We start from the raw sequence: 15039 nt of genomic DNA, 5'->3' as shown, positions 1-15039 counted from the left end.
GTCCCAATCCAGAGGGAGAGCTGCGAACAGGGACAGAGTTAAGTCCTCTGACATTCTGAGAGTAAATGTTATCTCCAAGAGCAAATATTGAGAGAGGAAAGGGGAGAAAGAGGGTATTTCCTACATTTGGAGGCTAGCTGAAGAAATCAGATGTGAAGAATGAGGAAAGTACACTATTGTAGAAATTAAAGAAATAAAAACAGAGAGAGTGAGAAGGACAGTAAGGACCTGGAAGTCACAGGAATAAATGATACCATGGGCTCAGGGAATGGTTAATACCTATACATGGCTTCCTCTGAGGAATAAGGAAGAGAAGATAAAGCAAATGCAAAATATGCTCATTAACAAAAACAAATTACCAGTACAGATGACACAGTACTTACCCAATGGCTACTAAATCTTCATGATGAGGTGAGCAAGTAAGACAGAAAATTGTCCTGGGTTCTATAAAGAGGTGCTGGCTGTCATTTCGGTTAAGCCAGTAACAGAAAACTACTCCTTTTTCATCTCCAGATACTATTAAATCCTTTACTTGAGGAGACCAATGCAGTGCTGATATTGTATGCTTTAAAACAAAACAAAAATACATTGCTTTTCATTTGTCAGTGCTGAATTTTTACTTCATTTTTAACTTGTATAATACTAGGCACATTGATACGTACTTAATAAATACCGTTAGTACCACTTGTATACCAAGACTACATTAACCAAATGGTAGAAGAATTTAAGCTCCTAAGGATTAAAGAACTATTTAAAAACATTTCTTCCTTTAGCTTAATTGAAAGTTCTTACTAAGATTGAGTCTTTTTCTTTTTTACATTCTCTCAAAAGGTAGGCTTAGTAAGTAATCATCTGGTTTAGAAACAAATTTCATTCATTTACAGTTTATGTCAGGAGTCTTTTCCATGTTAAAAAACCAGATAGTAGACATTTTAGACTTTGTGTGCCATACTGTCTCTGGTACAACTACTCTGCTGTTGTAGTATGCAAGCAGCCAATACTTAAATGAATGACTGAGGGTGTGTTCCAATAAAACCAATTTGCAAAAACAGGCAGCACAGTAGTTTGCTGACCTCTGGTTTATATGTATCTCCTTCCAAAAAAGTTTTGAGGCATCTTACAATTTATATATAGAATACAGAGCTTCTCATCCAAATAATGGACATTATTATAAAAGTTAACTTGCACAGATGAGTTAGCGTACTTGAAACAAAAGAACCCTCAGCAAATATATAATAATGGTCTGAGAAACCGGTAAGCCACAGTACCTGATGGAGTGCATGTTCTGTCACAACTGTTTTTGTTTCCGCATCCCAGATTTTCACAGTTCCATCATCAGAGCTGGTGGCGCAGAGGTTGTATTGACCCGGATGATGAGAAAATGTGAAGCCAGAGACCCTTTCGGTGTGTCCCACCAACTCCCCTACGACTTCAAGCAAAACCGGACTTCAGGTTAGAGTGCTACCTAAGATTCCTGGGAGGATCATACTGATGTTAGACGAGTGGGACTTCACTTATCCCATGGCATAACAAAAATATCCAGGCACTCACAATCAGAAATCCCAAGTGCTGGTTCTGGCTCTGCCACGGGACTTCAGCCCAGTCATTTTATCTCCTTGAGCCTCACTCTTTTCAGCCGTAAAATGCTGCTGATATCCCTTGTTGTTCACAGTTCACAGGCTGAGGAGCGGCTCAAATGAAGAATGTAAAAGTGATTCTTATTTAAACGTGGCCCAGAGGTCATTTGGGAAAGAATAAATAACTGGCTTGCCATGTCCCAAGGCAAAATCTAAACCTAGCTTGGAGCCTGAAAGCATCTGGCTCAACTCATTCATCTTCAAGAAACAGGTATCATCTATTTCCAGGACGTTGTTCAGGGCCTGGAGCTGTAGACAGCCCCGGAACGCAGGGAGGCTCCCAGGGGACAGTGTGCGCTGCGTCGGGGAGGGAGGCCACAGAGGTTATCAACGCCTGGCTCCATAAAGGGGTAACTCGAGGGAGCGAGCGGTTCTACGCGAGAGCGCCAGGAGGCGGGGCCGCGCAGCCACAGCGTGGTATGGTAACTCAATCCTGGAGACGCGGACGCAACTCAGCCCGGTATCCTTCTGCCAACCTGGGCCTCAGTTTCCCCACCTGCAGGGAAGGGTGCCTAGAAACTCTCCCTCGGCGCCTACGACGAACCCAACAAGGGCAGGAGGGCGGGGGCTCAAAGCGGGGAGTTACCTCGAAATGGGGGCGTCCCAGGGATCGCGCCAGCGCTTGGGCCCACGCGCACAAGGAAGACGGAGGTCCGCGCTGCGAAGCCGAAGAGGCCCCCGGGCACCGCATCGCTGCAGCGGGCGCAGTACCAGTTAGGAGAGGGCGGCAGCGTGCGCGGCTCCTGTCCCATGATCACGGCCCAGCAGGGACGAACGAAGGAACCCCAGGAGCAGACCGTTCGCAGCCCCACGCCGCAGCCGGGAAGGGGGCGGGGCTGGCTCGGAGCCCCGCCTCGCCGGGCCCGCCGCTACGGCGCGCGCCGAGGCCCAGGCCGCACCGCGAGCGCCGCTCCCGCCGCCGCCGCCGCCGCCGCCGCCGGGCTGGGAGGGGCGGCCGCGCGCGCGGGGCTCTGCCTGCCGCCGCCGCCCGGGGCCAGGAGTCCCGGTGCTGCCGAGCCCAGCCTGGGGGTCAGGCTTTCTCACCTCCCACAGCAAAGTACTAATTAAAGCGTTAGACTGACTAGTGGAGTCACCTCGACCAGCCGTTTTAATTTTTTAATTTTTGAATAGTTCAGCCACTATTCCATCAAGTAGTTGTGAACGCTCTGTGCCAGGGTACTTCGCTAGCTCCGGAGATTCTGCAGAGACCTGCAACAAGCCAGTTAACCAAAAGATAAACTTCGAATCAAATCAAAAAGGACCGGAAGAGTTAGTTTCTGCAACCGCGAGGAAATTCTGGCCCTAGAGTCTTCGGACTCAAAGAGGAGCAGAATCGCGTGACTTGATGGGGTGCCGGCTCCGTGAAGGGCGAGGTGTGTGGAGCTGCGGGCTCCGCGCCCCGGCTCTCCTGGGGTATGTGGCAGCCCTGAACGGGGACGAACGACGCCGGAGATCTCTCCTAACGGGGAGAGGCCAAGCCTGTTTTTGAATGTGGGTAGGGGCACGTTTGGGAGGCATCCAGGCCGAGGCTGAATCAGTGGTTTTGCCGGTTGTTGTTGGAGATACCTTAACCTGTCCCAATCTGCTTTCTCACTTGCAGGAAGGTGATAACCCACGCCTGGTCGGATTGCTGTGAGGAATTCACAGATTTAGTGAAACGCCTGCCCGGCATATGAGTATTGATTTATCTCTTGTAGATCAACCTGGAGATTAACATAGGGATTAGGACATCATACTCTATATTTGAGCTGTTTGTTCTTTGAAAGAGCTTTCCACACGATCTCTAGTGATCTTCACAACAAGCCTGTGCCGCTTTTCTGTTTTGCTGAGGAAACAGGTCCACCCACGTTAGGTGGCTTGTTCACCGTCTCTTGTCCTACTCTCTCTGGCCACGTGTGAGGGGAGGTTTCTCAATTTTTCTGGATCTCCATGAATGTCCGTACACTCTCAGTCTTCGGCCTGTGTTAAAGTCACTCACTCCCAGGCAAAGTTGTCCGGCTCACACCTCAGGCGCGGGCGGCGCGTTCGCGGTCCCCAGGACGACACCCGGGGCGGGAGTACTGCCGGGTCTCGCGCGGGGGCAGGCAACCTGAGAACTGCGCATGCGCGTGGTCCCGGCAGTGCGTGAACTCGGAGGCTTCCGTAGAGGGAGGGAGGAAGATGGCGGCGGCAACGCTGGAGCGCTTGGGTAGGGATTTCTTAGCGGTTTAGGCGCCGTAGGAGGGAATGGAGGTGGAAATCGGAACTGACTGCTTGTGTTGATGTTTCAGGTGCATCATGGATGCCGAACCTGCGGAGGAAGCTGGCCTTAGGGTAAGTCTTTTCACCCCGGAGTTGCAGAGGACTCAAGGACTCCTTACCGGGTTGTCAGTTAATTCCTGGGCGCCTGTGTGCCACCCTCGGCCCTTAGGTTCTGTGGCTGTGGAAACGAACGGGACAGCCAGTCTACTTGGTCACTCCATCTTTCCGCCGCCGTGCTGCATGGCTCCGACGGAATCAGGATAACCGGTTATTCAAGGGACATTGTGAATCTCTTTTCTGGACAGTCTCTGAGCATGGTTAACGCTTTTCCCAACGGTGTTGGGAGCGTCCGACTTTTCTAGTTCCCTCTCGTTCCTGCTTACCATGAGCAGGGGCTGTATCGGAGACAACCGCGCTTTACAACGTATCTAGCGTCGTGTTAAACGCCTTATATGCTTGATCTCATTCTCATAACATCTTTCATAGTGTAGGTATTGCTACACCCATTTTTCAGACAAGGAAATTGAAGCTCCTCAAAGTAAAATGACTTGCCTAAGGCTGCCCTAGTCATAGGAAATTTTAAAGCTTTATACTATATTCTCCAGAGTATTCTTAGACCTCAGAACAAAAGTTTTTTCGTTAGGGAGATGCAGTTAAGTCAGGAATGGCAAGGAGCCTTTCTCTGTCACCTTCTTCTTGTCTGTCTTCCCCTCTTCTGCAGTACAGCTGTTGATATTTGGAGATTGATAATCTGGCGCATTTGTTGGAACTTATTTTGGCTTAGTTCATAGGCTTTCAGAAACCGATAAGTTGGGTGTGAATCCACGTTTTAAACCGTTTGATTTTGGAAAGATTACTTATCTTTCCTAAGTTTTTGTACTTAAATATGCGAGGAGAGTAATATTGGTACCTATGCCTTGGATTTTTTATGAGGATTAAATGAGGTAATGTATATGAAGTGTTTAGCATAGTGCATAGCATATAACAATCCCACCCTAAATTCTAGCTGCTATTACTGTTTTTTTTTTTTTTTTTTTATCATTATAAGCTATTACTGAGTTCCCATTATATTTAGCTGTTTCCAGTTCCTGGGTCAGGGGAATGAACAGGTGGGCTAAAGAAGAAAATGGGAGGCACTGCTCCTTAGGATTTGTCTGCAATTTGCTTTTCAAGATTTTCTTTATCTTTTATCATCCCACCCTAGTATGGGATGACTTACTTACTTTTTCTGAATATGCTGTCTATTTATTTGCTTCTTGGCGTTCATCCTGTGCCTTCACTTCCTGTCTATATAGGAGTTCTAATTATTTAAAACCCTGTTCAGATGTTTCTTCTTTAGGAGATTTCTCAGATCTCACTGAGAAGGAAGGAAATTAATCCCTCCTTCCTTTTAGCATGCTTGTCTTCATAGTGGCTTCATGTTATGTCTCTGTGCTCTTTACTAGCTTGTATACTCTGGATAGGTAGGGATACTTCTTGTTTCTCTTTATAGTTCCAGGATGGAGTTTTGCACAAAGAATATTTTTTAATGATTGTTGACCTAAATTGTCCTGCACTGACTTGTACTTAGAAGCTCTGAGCAAGCAACTTCAGCAGTTTAGTTTTGGTCTTTTCATCTATGTAATACAGGAGAGTTCGATTTTGTTGGATAATCCCTAAGGCTCTTTTTAGTTTTGAAGTTATATAATTTTATGAATCTCTATTTTGGGCTTTATTATTATAATTTTAAAATTTCGATTTATTTTAGAGAGGAGTGGAAGAGGGAGAGGGAGAGTGAATCCCAAGCAGATCCCCACTGAGCAGGGACTGTGAGGCCAGGTTCTATCCCAGGACACTGACATCAAGATCTGAGCCAAAATCAAGAGTCAGACACTTAATTGACTGAGCCACACAGGCTCCCTAAAAATCTGGCTTGCTAACTATCCACATGTTTATGACATGGTAACAGGAACCTTTTGGAACCGGGAAGTCATGTTCTTTAGTCTGCAAAAACCTCTCCCCTCCGCCCCTGCCCCATCACTTTAGCTAATAGTGACTTTCAGCTGGGGCCAGTTTTGCCCCCACTCCCTACCTCAAATCCCCTGAGACATTTGCCAATTTCTGGGGACATTTTTGGTTGTCACAACTCAGGCAGGGGGTGCTGCTGCCATTTAGTGGCTAGAGGTGAGGAATTCTGCTAAACATCCTATAAGATACAGGATAATCCTCACAACAAAGAATGATCTGGCTTAACATGTCAATATTGCAGAGATTGAGGAACTTCTGAGTTTATTAGGGTCGAAAGTTGCTGAAAATTTTTTTTTATTTGTTTGCTAAACTCTTGTTTCCTTGTTTGATTGTCCTTGACTTTCACAAAATGGAATTATATTGAGTTATGACAATATGCACATCACTTCAGCCCTTTTAGATTCTTATTGAGGCAAGGATGTTCTTTTATTCAGTCTCAAGTGTGGGATTAACTTAATGTTAGCAAAAGTAAATTGGGAACAAAGAATTTTTTACCTTGATGTGTATAGTAGCATGATAGTCTCATGGTAAGCCAGATGCCGGTATTATCTTCACTTGGGATTTGGGTATATCTTGTACTAAAGTTCAAAATGAACTTTGAATAATAAATGGGAAGTATTATTTCTCAAATTGTGACTTTAGAAACTTTGAAATACTGTTTAATCTGAATTCTTAATCCTAAAATTTGCTTTGTATCTGCTACTCTTTAATGTATCTAATGGCTATGGGAAGAATTTGAAAGGTAATACTTAAACTGAATCCTTAAATGTTGGTAGATGGAAGACATAAGAGTAACAGGAGTAAGAAAATTCATATGCTAGTTTCAGTATACCACCCACTCTCTATTTGAACTCTGTCAGTCTCACCATAATGGGGTACCTGTGTATCTGCTGTGTGTACAGACACTTTGGAGATTTGGTTCAGGCCTACCTTAGTTCATCCACTTTACAGAGATCTAGTGAAGCTAAAGGGATTTGAACTTCCCAATAAAGGAGGATATAGTAAATATTAGTAAGGAAAGTTGATCCTTTGATGCCTTTTAGTTTTTTTTTTAAAGGTTTTAACTAGTTCTAATTCTTTAGAATGCTAGCAATGATCTAAAGTGCTAGACAGACTTAAAATTTAATATTTGTTGGAAAAAAATTTACAGACGGAAATGGATTCTAGCAATAATTCAGGTTCTCATTTGTTAATTTCACAAATTTCCTTTTCTTGAGTTCATTTTCTCTGGTGAGTGTTCACAGTGTTTCTTACATAAAAAGGTCTTAAAAGTTGTAAGTTTCAAATTACATAGTTAAGTTTTGAATTAAAGATTTTCAGTTTACCTTATGATTGCTTCATTTTCTGCTTTATCTCTGTTGTTCCAACAGCTGACCAGGAGAGGGTGAATAAGAACTTTTGATTTAATATACTTTTGAATTAAGTGCTCTGTTTGGAATATTTTAATTTAATTTTATTAAATATAATAATTTTATTATAGTTGTTTAGTATGTGCTTCATAATTCATCTTATGAGCCATTTGAGCCCTGAAAGTATTGTAGGTATTCAGACATCTTTGTCATTATCAATTCAAAATGTGTTTAATTTATTAAGCACCATATTTAATTTATCAAATGTGTATTGCCTTGAGTATAAGACACTGTGCTAGATATCATGGGCCTCACCCTGAAGCATTTTCAGACTGGTTGATAAAACAGTGGTTTCAATCTTTCTTTCTTTTTTTTAAATTGAAGTTTGATTTGCCAACATATAGTATACTACCCAGTGCTCATCTCATCAAGTGCTGCCCTCAGTGCTTGTCATCCAGTCACCCCATCCCCCCGCCCGCCTGCCTTCCACTACCCCTTGTTCGTTTCCCAGAGTTAGGAGTCTCTCATATTTTGTCACCCTCTCTAATTTTTCTCATTTTCCCTCCTTTCCCCTATAATCTCTTTCATTATTTCTTATATTCCCTGTATGACTGAAACCATATAATGACTGTCTTTCTCCGATTGACTTACTTCACTCAGCATAATACCCTCCAGTTCTATCCACTTTGAAACAAATGGTGAATATTCGCCCTTTCTAATGGCTGAGTAATATTCCTTTGTATACATATACCACATCTTCTTTATCCATTCATCTTTCAGTGGACACCGAGGCTCCTTCCACAGTTTGGCTATTGTGGACATCGTTGCTATAAACATTGGGGTACAGGTGTCCTGGCGTTTCACTGCATCTGTATCTTTGGGGTAAATCCCCAGCAGTGTCATTGCTGGGTCGTAGGGCAGGTCTATTTTTAACTCTTTGAGGAACCTCCACACAGTTTTCCAGAGTGGGCTGCACCAGTTCACATTCTCACCAAGAGTGCAAGAGGGTTCCCCTTTCTCCACATCCTCTCCAACATTTGTTGTTTCCTGTTTTGTTAAGTTTCACCATTCTCACTGGTGAGGGGTGGTATCTCATTGTGTTTTTTTTTTTTTTTTCTTTTTTCTCATTGTGGTTTTGATTTGTATTTCCCTGATGGCAAGTGATGTGGAGCATTTTCTCATGTGCTTATTGGCCGTGTCTATGTCTTCCTCTGAAATTTCTGTTCATGTCTTTTGCCCGTTTCATGATTGGATTGTTTGTTTCTTGGATGTTGAGTTTAGTAAGTTCTTTATAGATACTAGCCCTTTATCTGATAGGTCATTTGCAAGTATCTTCTCCCATTCTGTAGGTTGTCTTTTAGTTTTGTTGACTGTTTCTTTGCTGTGCAGAAGCTTTTTACCTTGATGAAGTCCCAATAGTTCATTTTTGCTTTTGTTTCCCTTGCCTTCATAGATGTATCTTGCAAGAAGTTGCTGTGGCCAAGTTCAAAAAGGGTGTTACCTGTGTTCTCTAGGATTTTGATAGATCCTTGTCTCACATTTAGATCTTTCATCCATTTTGAGTTTATCTTTGTGTATGGTGTAAGAGAATGGTCTAGTTTCATTCTTCTGCACGTGGCCGTTCAATTTTCCCAGCACCATTTATTGAAGAGACTGTCCTTTTGCCAGTGGATAGTCTTTCCTGCTTTGTCAAATATTAGTTGACCATAGAGTTGAGGGCCCATTTCTGGGTTCTCTATTCTGTTCCATTGATCTATGTGTCTGTTTTTGTGCCAGTACCACACTGTCTTGATGATCACAGCTTTGTAGTACAGCTTGAAATCCGGCATTGTGATGCCCCCGACTCTGGTTTTCTTTCTCTCTCTTTTTTTTTTTAATAATAAATGTATTTTTTATTGGTGTTCAATTTGCCAACATACAGAATAACACCCAGTGCTCATCCCGTCAAGTGCCCCTGCAGTGTCCGTCACCCATTCACCCCCACCCCCCGCCCTCCTCCCCTTCCACCACCCCTAGTTCGTTTCCCAGAGTTAGGAGTCTTCATGTTCTGTCTCCCTTTCTGATATTTCCTACCCATTTCTTCTCCCTTCCTTTCTATTCCCTTTCACTATTATTTATATTCCCCAAATGAATGAGAACATATAATGTTTGTCCTTCTCTGATTGACTGTTTTCACTCTGTGTAATACCCTCCAGTTCCATCCACGTTGAAGCAAATGGTGGGTATTTGTCATTTCTAATGGCTGAGTAATATTCCATTGTATACATAAACCACATCTTTATCCATTCATTTTTCGATGGACATAGAGGCTCCTTCCACAGTTTGGCTATTGTGGACATTGCTACTATAAACATCAGGGTGCAGGTGTCCCGGCGTTTCATTGCATCTGTGTCTTTGGGGTAAATCCCCAACAGTGCAATTGCTGGGTCGTAGGGCAGGTCTATTTTTAACTCTTTGAGGAACCTCCACACAGTTTTCCAGAGTGGCTGCACCAGTTCACATTCCCACCAACAGGGTAAGAGGGTTCCCTTTTCTCCACATCCTCTCTAACATTTGTTGTTTCCTGCCTTGTTAATTTTCCCCATTCTCACTGGTGTGAGGTGGTATCTCATTGTGGTTTTGATTTGTATTTCCCTGATGGCAAGTGATGCAGAGCATTTTCTCATGTGCGTGTTGGCCATGTCTATGTCTTCCTCTGTGAGATTTCTCTTCATGTCTTTTGCCCATTTTATGATTGGATTGTTTGTTTCTTTGGTGTTGAGTTTAATAAGTTCTTTATAGATCTTGGAAACTAGCCCTTTATCTGATAGGTCATTTGCAAATATCTTCTCCCATTCTGTAGGTTGTCTTTTAGTTTTGTTGACTGTATCCTTTGCTGTGCAAAAGCTTCTTCTCTTGATGAAGTCCCAATAGTTCATTTTTGCTTTTGTTTCTTTTGCCTTCTTGGATGTATCTTGCAAGAATTTACTGTGGCCGAGTTCAAAAAGGGTGTTGCCTGTGTTCTCCTCTAGGATTTTGATGGACTCTTGTCTCCCATTTAGATCTTTCATCCATTTTGAGTTTATCTTTGTGTATGGTGCAAGAGAGTGGTCTAGTTTCATTCTCCTGCATGTGGATGTCCAATTTTCCCAGCACCATTTATTGAAGAGACTGTCTTTCTTCCAGTGGATAGTCTTTCCTCCTTTATCAAATATTAGTTGACCATAAAGTTGAGGGTCCACTTCTGGATTCTCTATTCTGTTCCATTGATCTATGTGTCTGTTTTTGTACCAGTACCAGACTGTCTTGATGACCACAGCTTTGTAGTACAACCTGAAATCTGGCATTGTGATGCCCCCAGATATGGTTTTCTTTTTTAAAATTCCCCTGGCTATTTGGGGTCTTTTCTGATTCTACACAAATCTTAAAATAATTTGTTCTAACTCTCTGAAGAAAGTCCATGGTACTCTGATAAGGATTGCATTGAATGTGTAAATTGCCCTGGGTAGCATAGGCATTTTCACAATGTTAATTCTTCCATGAGCATGGAATATTTTTCCATTTCTTTGTGTCTTCCTCAATTTCTTCCTGAAGTGTTCTGTAGTTTTTAGGGTATAGATCCTTTACCTCTTTGGTTAGGTTTATTCCTAGGTATCTTATACTTTTGGGTGCAATTATAAATGGGATTGACTCCTTAATTTCTCTTTCTTCAGTCTCATTGTTAGTGTATAGAAATGCCTCTGATTTCTGGGCATTGAGTTTGTATCCTTCCTTCCATATTGTTGAATTGCTGTATGAGTTCTAGCAATCTTAGGGTGGAGTCTTTTGGGTTTTCTAGGTACAGTGTCATGTATCTTTGAAGAGGGAGGGTTTGACTTCTTTGCCAATTTGAGTGGTTTCTATTTCTTTTTGTTGTCTGATTGCTGAGGCTAGGACTTCTAGTACTATGTTGAATTGCAGTGGTGAGAGTGGACATCCCTGTCGTGTTCCTGATCTTAGGGGAAAGGCTCTCAGGTTTTCCCCATTGAGAATATTTGCTGTGGGCTTTTCATAGATGGCTTTTAAGATGTCGAGGAATGTTCCCTCTATCCCTACACTCTGAAGAGTTTTGATCAGGAATGGATGCTGTATTTTGTCAAATGGTTTCTCTGCATCTATTGAGAGGATCATATGGTTCTTGTTTTTTCTTTTGTTGATGTGATCTATCACGATTGTTTTTTGAGTGTTGAACCAACCTTGCATCCTGGGGATAAATCCCACTTGGTCATGGTGAATGATCTTCTTTATGTATTGTTGGATCCTTTTGGCTAGTATCTTGTTGATAATTTTTGCATCTGTGTTCATCAGGGATATTGGTCTATAATTCTCCTTTTTGGTGGGGTGTTTGTCTGGTTTTGGAATCAGGGTGATGCGGGCCTCATAAAACAGTTTGGAAGTATTCCATCCCCTTCTATCCTCTGGAACAGCTTTAGTAGAATAGGTATTGTTTCTTCTTTAAACATTTGATAGAATTCCCCTGGGAAGCCATCTGGCCGTGGACTTTTGTGTCTTGGGAAGTTTTTGATGACTGCTTCAATTTCCTTGCTGGTTATTGCCCTCTTCAGGTTTTGTATTTCTTCTTGTTCCAGTTTTGGTAGTTTGTGGTTTTCCAGAAATGCATCCATTTCTTCTAGATTGCCTAGATTTCTTCTGTGTTGGCATATTGCTGCTCATAATATGTTTTTAAAATCGTTTGTATTTCCTTGGTATTGGTTGTGATCTCTCCTCTTTCATTCATGATTTTATTAATTTGGATCTTTTTTCTTTTTAATAAGGCTGGCTAATGGTTTATCTATCTTATTAATTCTTTCAAGGAACCCAACTCCTGGTTTTGTTGATCTGTTCTACAGTCTTTTGGTCTCTATTTCACTGAGTTCTGCTAGATTGTTTATTATCTCTCTTCTGTTGGGTGTAGGTTTTACTTGCTGTTCTTTCTCCAGTTCCTTTAGGTGCAGGGTTAGCCTGTGTATTTGAGTTTTTTCAATTTTTTGAGGGGGGCTTGTATTGTGATGTATTTTCCTGCTTTTGCTGGGGATCCCTGGGTGGCTCAGTGGTTTGGCACCTGCCTTTGGCCCAGGGTGTGATCTTGGAGTCCCGGGATCGAGTCCCGCGTCGGGTTCCCGGCATGGAGCCTGCTTCTCCTTCCTCCTGTGTCTCTGCCTCTCTCTTTCTCTCTCTGTATCTGTCATGAATAAATAAGAGAATAAATCTTAAAAAAAAGAAAAAAAAAAAAAGGACCGCTTTTGCTGTATCCCAGACATTTTGAATGCTTGTATCTTCATTTTCATTAGTTTCCTTGAATCTTTTTTACTTCCTCTCTAATTTCCTGGTTGACCCATTCATCTTTTAGTAGGATGCTCTTTAACCTCCATGTGTTTGAGTTTCTTCCATATTTCTTCTTGTGATTGAGTTCTAGTTTCAAAGCATTGTGGTCTGAAAATATGCAGGGAACAATCCCAGTCTTTTGGTATTGGTTGAGACCTGATTCGTGACCCAGTACGTGGTCTATTCTGGAAAAAATTCCATGTACACTTGAGAAGAATGCGTATTCAGTTGCTTTTGGAAAGTTCTGTATGTATCTGCGAAATCCATCTGGTCCAGTATATCATTTAAAGCTCTTGTTTCTTTTGAGATGTTGTGCTTAGAATATCTGTTCATTTGCAGAAAGTGCTGTGTTGAAGTCTTCTACTATTAGTGTATAATTATCTAAGTATCTCTTTACTTTGGTTATTAATTGATTGATATACTTGGCAGCTCCCACATTAGGGGCATAAATATTCATGATTCTTAGGTTCTTGTTGGATAGATCCTTTAAGTATGATACAGTGTTCTCTTCATTTTATACTATAGTCTTTGGTATAAACTTTAATTTATCTGATATGAGGATTGCTACCTCAGCTTTCTTTTGAGGACCATTTCAATGGTAAATGGTTCTCCAACCTTTGATTTTCAGGCTGGAGGTGTCCTTTGATCTAAAATGAATCTCTTGTAGACAGCAAATAGATGGGTCTTGGTTTTTTATCCAGTCCGAAATCCTGCGTCTTTTGATGGGATCATTTAGCCCATTCATGTTCAGAGTAACTATTGAAAGATACAAATTTAGTGTCATCGTAATACCGATTCAATTCCTGTTTGTGGATTATTTCTTTGGGCTTCCTCTTTGTTTTACAGGGTCCTCCTTAATATTTCCTGCAGAGTTGGTTTGGTGGTCACATATTCTTTCAGTTTCTGCCTATCCTGGAAGCTTTTTACCTCTCCTATTCTGAATGACAGCCTTGCTGGATAAAATATTCTTGGCTGCATGTTCTTCTCATTTAGTACCCTGAATATATCCTGCCAGCCCTTTCTGGTCTGCCAGGTCTTTGTGGAGATATCTGCTGTTAATCTGATATTTCTCCCCATATAACTTTAGAATCTCTTGTCTCGAGCTGCCTTTAGGATTTTCTCTTTATCTTTGGAATTTGCAAGTTTCACTATTAAATGTGAGGTGTTGAACAGTTTTTATTGATTTTGCAGTAAAGGGGTCCTCTCTATGTCTTTTTTTTTTTAATTTTTATTTATTTATGATAGTCACAGAGAGAGAGAGAGAGAGAGGCAGAGACATAGACAGAGGGAGAAGCAGGCTCCATGCACCGGAAGCCCGACGTGGGATTCGATCCCGGGTCTCTAGGATTGCGCCCTGGGCCAAAGGCAGGCGCTAAAGCACTGCGCCACCCAGGGATCCCCTCTCTATGTCTTGATCTGATTGCCTGTTTTCCTCTCCAAATTAGGGAAGTTCTTTGCTGTGATTTGTTTAAATATACTTTCTGGCCTTCTCTCCGTCTCGGCGTCTTCTGGAACCCCAATTATATGTAGATTCTTCCTTCTCAGACTATCATTTATTTCCCTTAGCCTTTCCTCATGGTCTCTTAATTGTTTTTCTCTTTTGAGCAGGGTGAGGCCCGCATCACCCTGATTCCAAAACCAGACAAACACCCCACCAAAAAGGAGAATTATAGACCAATTTTAGACCTCAGACTATCATTTATTTCCCTTAGCCTTTCCTCATGGTCTCTTGTTTTTCTCTTTTTTCATCAGCTTCCTTCCTTACCATCAACTTGTCTTCTATATCACTCACTCTTTCTTCCATCTCATTAACTCTAGCCATTAGGACATCCAGTTTGGATTGCATCTCATTTAATTTATTTTTAATTGGAATGCATGGCTGGCTTAGCGGTTAAGCGGCTGCCTTCGGCACAGGGCGTTTCAGGATTGAGTCCCACTTCGGGCTCCCTGCATGGAGCCTGCTTTCCCTCTGCCTGTGTCTCTGCCTCTCTCTCTCTCTGTGTCTCTCATGGATAAATAAAATAAAACAAATTTACAGTTTATTTTTAATTTTGGCCTGATTAGATCTCAATTCTGTAGTCATGAAGTCCCTAGAGTCCTTTATGCTTTTTTCCACAGCCACCAGTAGCTTTATAATTGTGCTTCTGAATTGGCTTTCTGACATCGAATTGGAATCCATATTCTGTAACTCTGTGGCAGAGAGTGCTGTTTCTGATTATTTTGTTCAGTGCAGAGTGGCTGTATGAGCGGGGTGAGTCAAGAATAACAACCACGACTTAAGTAAATTCCATCCTAGATGATTCTGACGAGGTCAGAGACCAGAAAATGAAAAAGAAGATCAGAATGAAATGAAACAAAAGGACCACTAAAGTGAAAAAAAATTTTAAAAGAAAGTAGTAAAAAAATAAAAGACCGAAAATCCCTAAGAAGGAGGAAAAAAAAAAAAAAAGAAGAAAAAAAAT

General features: G+C 42.0%; 2 protein-coding genes across 7 annotated transcripts in view; one reads left to right on the top strand and one right to left on the bottom strand.

The window, feature by feature from the left end:
* Positions 1-2479, bottom strand: part of GEMIN5 (gem nuclear organelle associated protein 5) — a 40264-nt gene extending 37785 nt beyond the window's left edge. For all 4 annotated transcript variants that reach the window (XM_077895757.1, XM_077895758.1, XM_077895759.1 and 1 more), the window contains exons 1-3: positions 2224-2479; positions 1269-1429; positions 384-565 (exon numbers count right to left, since the gene is read on the bottom strand). In XM_077895757.1, coding sequence (XP_077751883.1) covers positions 384-565; positions 1269-1429; positions 2224-2389 — 509 coding nt within the window. In that variant the 5' untranslated portion in view covers positions 2390-2479. The remainder of the gene's footprint in view (positions 1-383; positions 566-1268; positions 1430-2223) is intronic.
* A 489-nt stretch (positions 2480-2968) lies between these two features.
* Positions 2969-15039, top strand: part of MRPL22 (mitochondrial ribosomal protein L22) — a 37650-nt gene continuing 25579 nt past the window's right edge. Inside the window, exons 1-2 of one of the 3 annotated variants that reach the window (XM_077895755.1) lie at positions 2969-3050; positions 3908-3950. In XM_077895755.1, the coding sequence (XP_077751881.1) occupies positions 3919-3950 (32 nt within the window). In that variant the 5' untranslated portion in view covers positions 2969-3050; positions 3908-3918. Of the gene's footprint in view, positions 3051-3715; positions 3826-3907; positions 3951-15039 lie in introns of those variants that run through there. The other 2 variants (XM_077895754.1, XM_077895756.1) reach the window with 2 other exon arrangements.

This window comes from Canis aureus, chromosome 4, assembly GCF_053574225.1.
Source record: "Canis aureus isolate CA01 chromosome 4, VMU_Caureus_v.1.0, whole genome shotgun sequence".
In the NCBI taxonomy this organism is placed as follows: domain Eukaryota; kingdom Metazoa; phylum Chordata; class Mammalia; order Carnivora; family Canidae; genus Canis; species Canis aureus.
The sequence above is the reverse complement of the archived record's forward strand: the minus strand, read 5'-3'. Positions and strand labels throughout refer to the sequence as shown.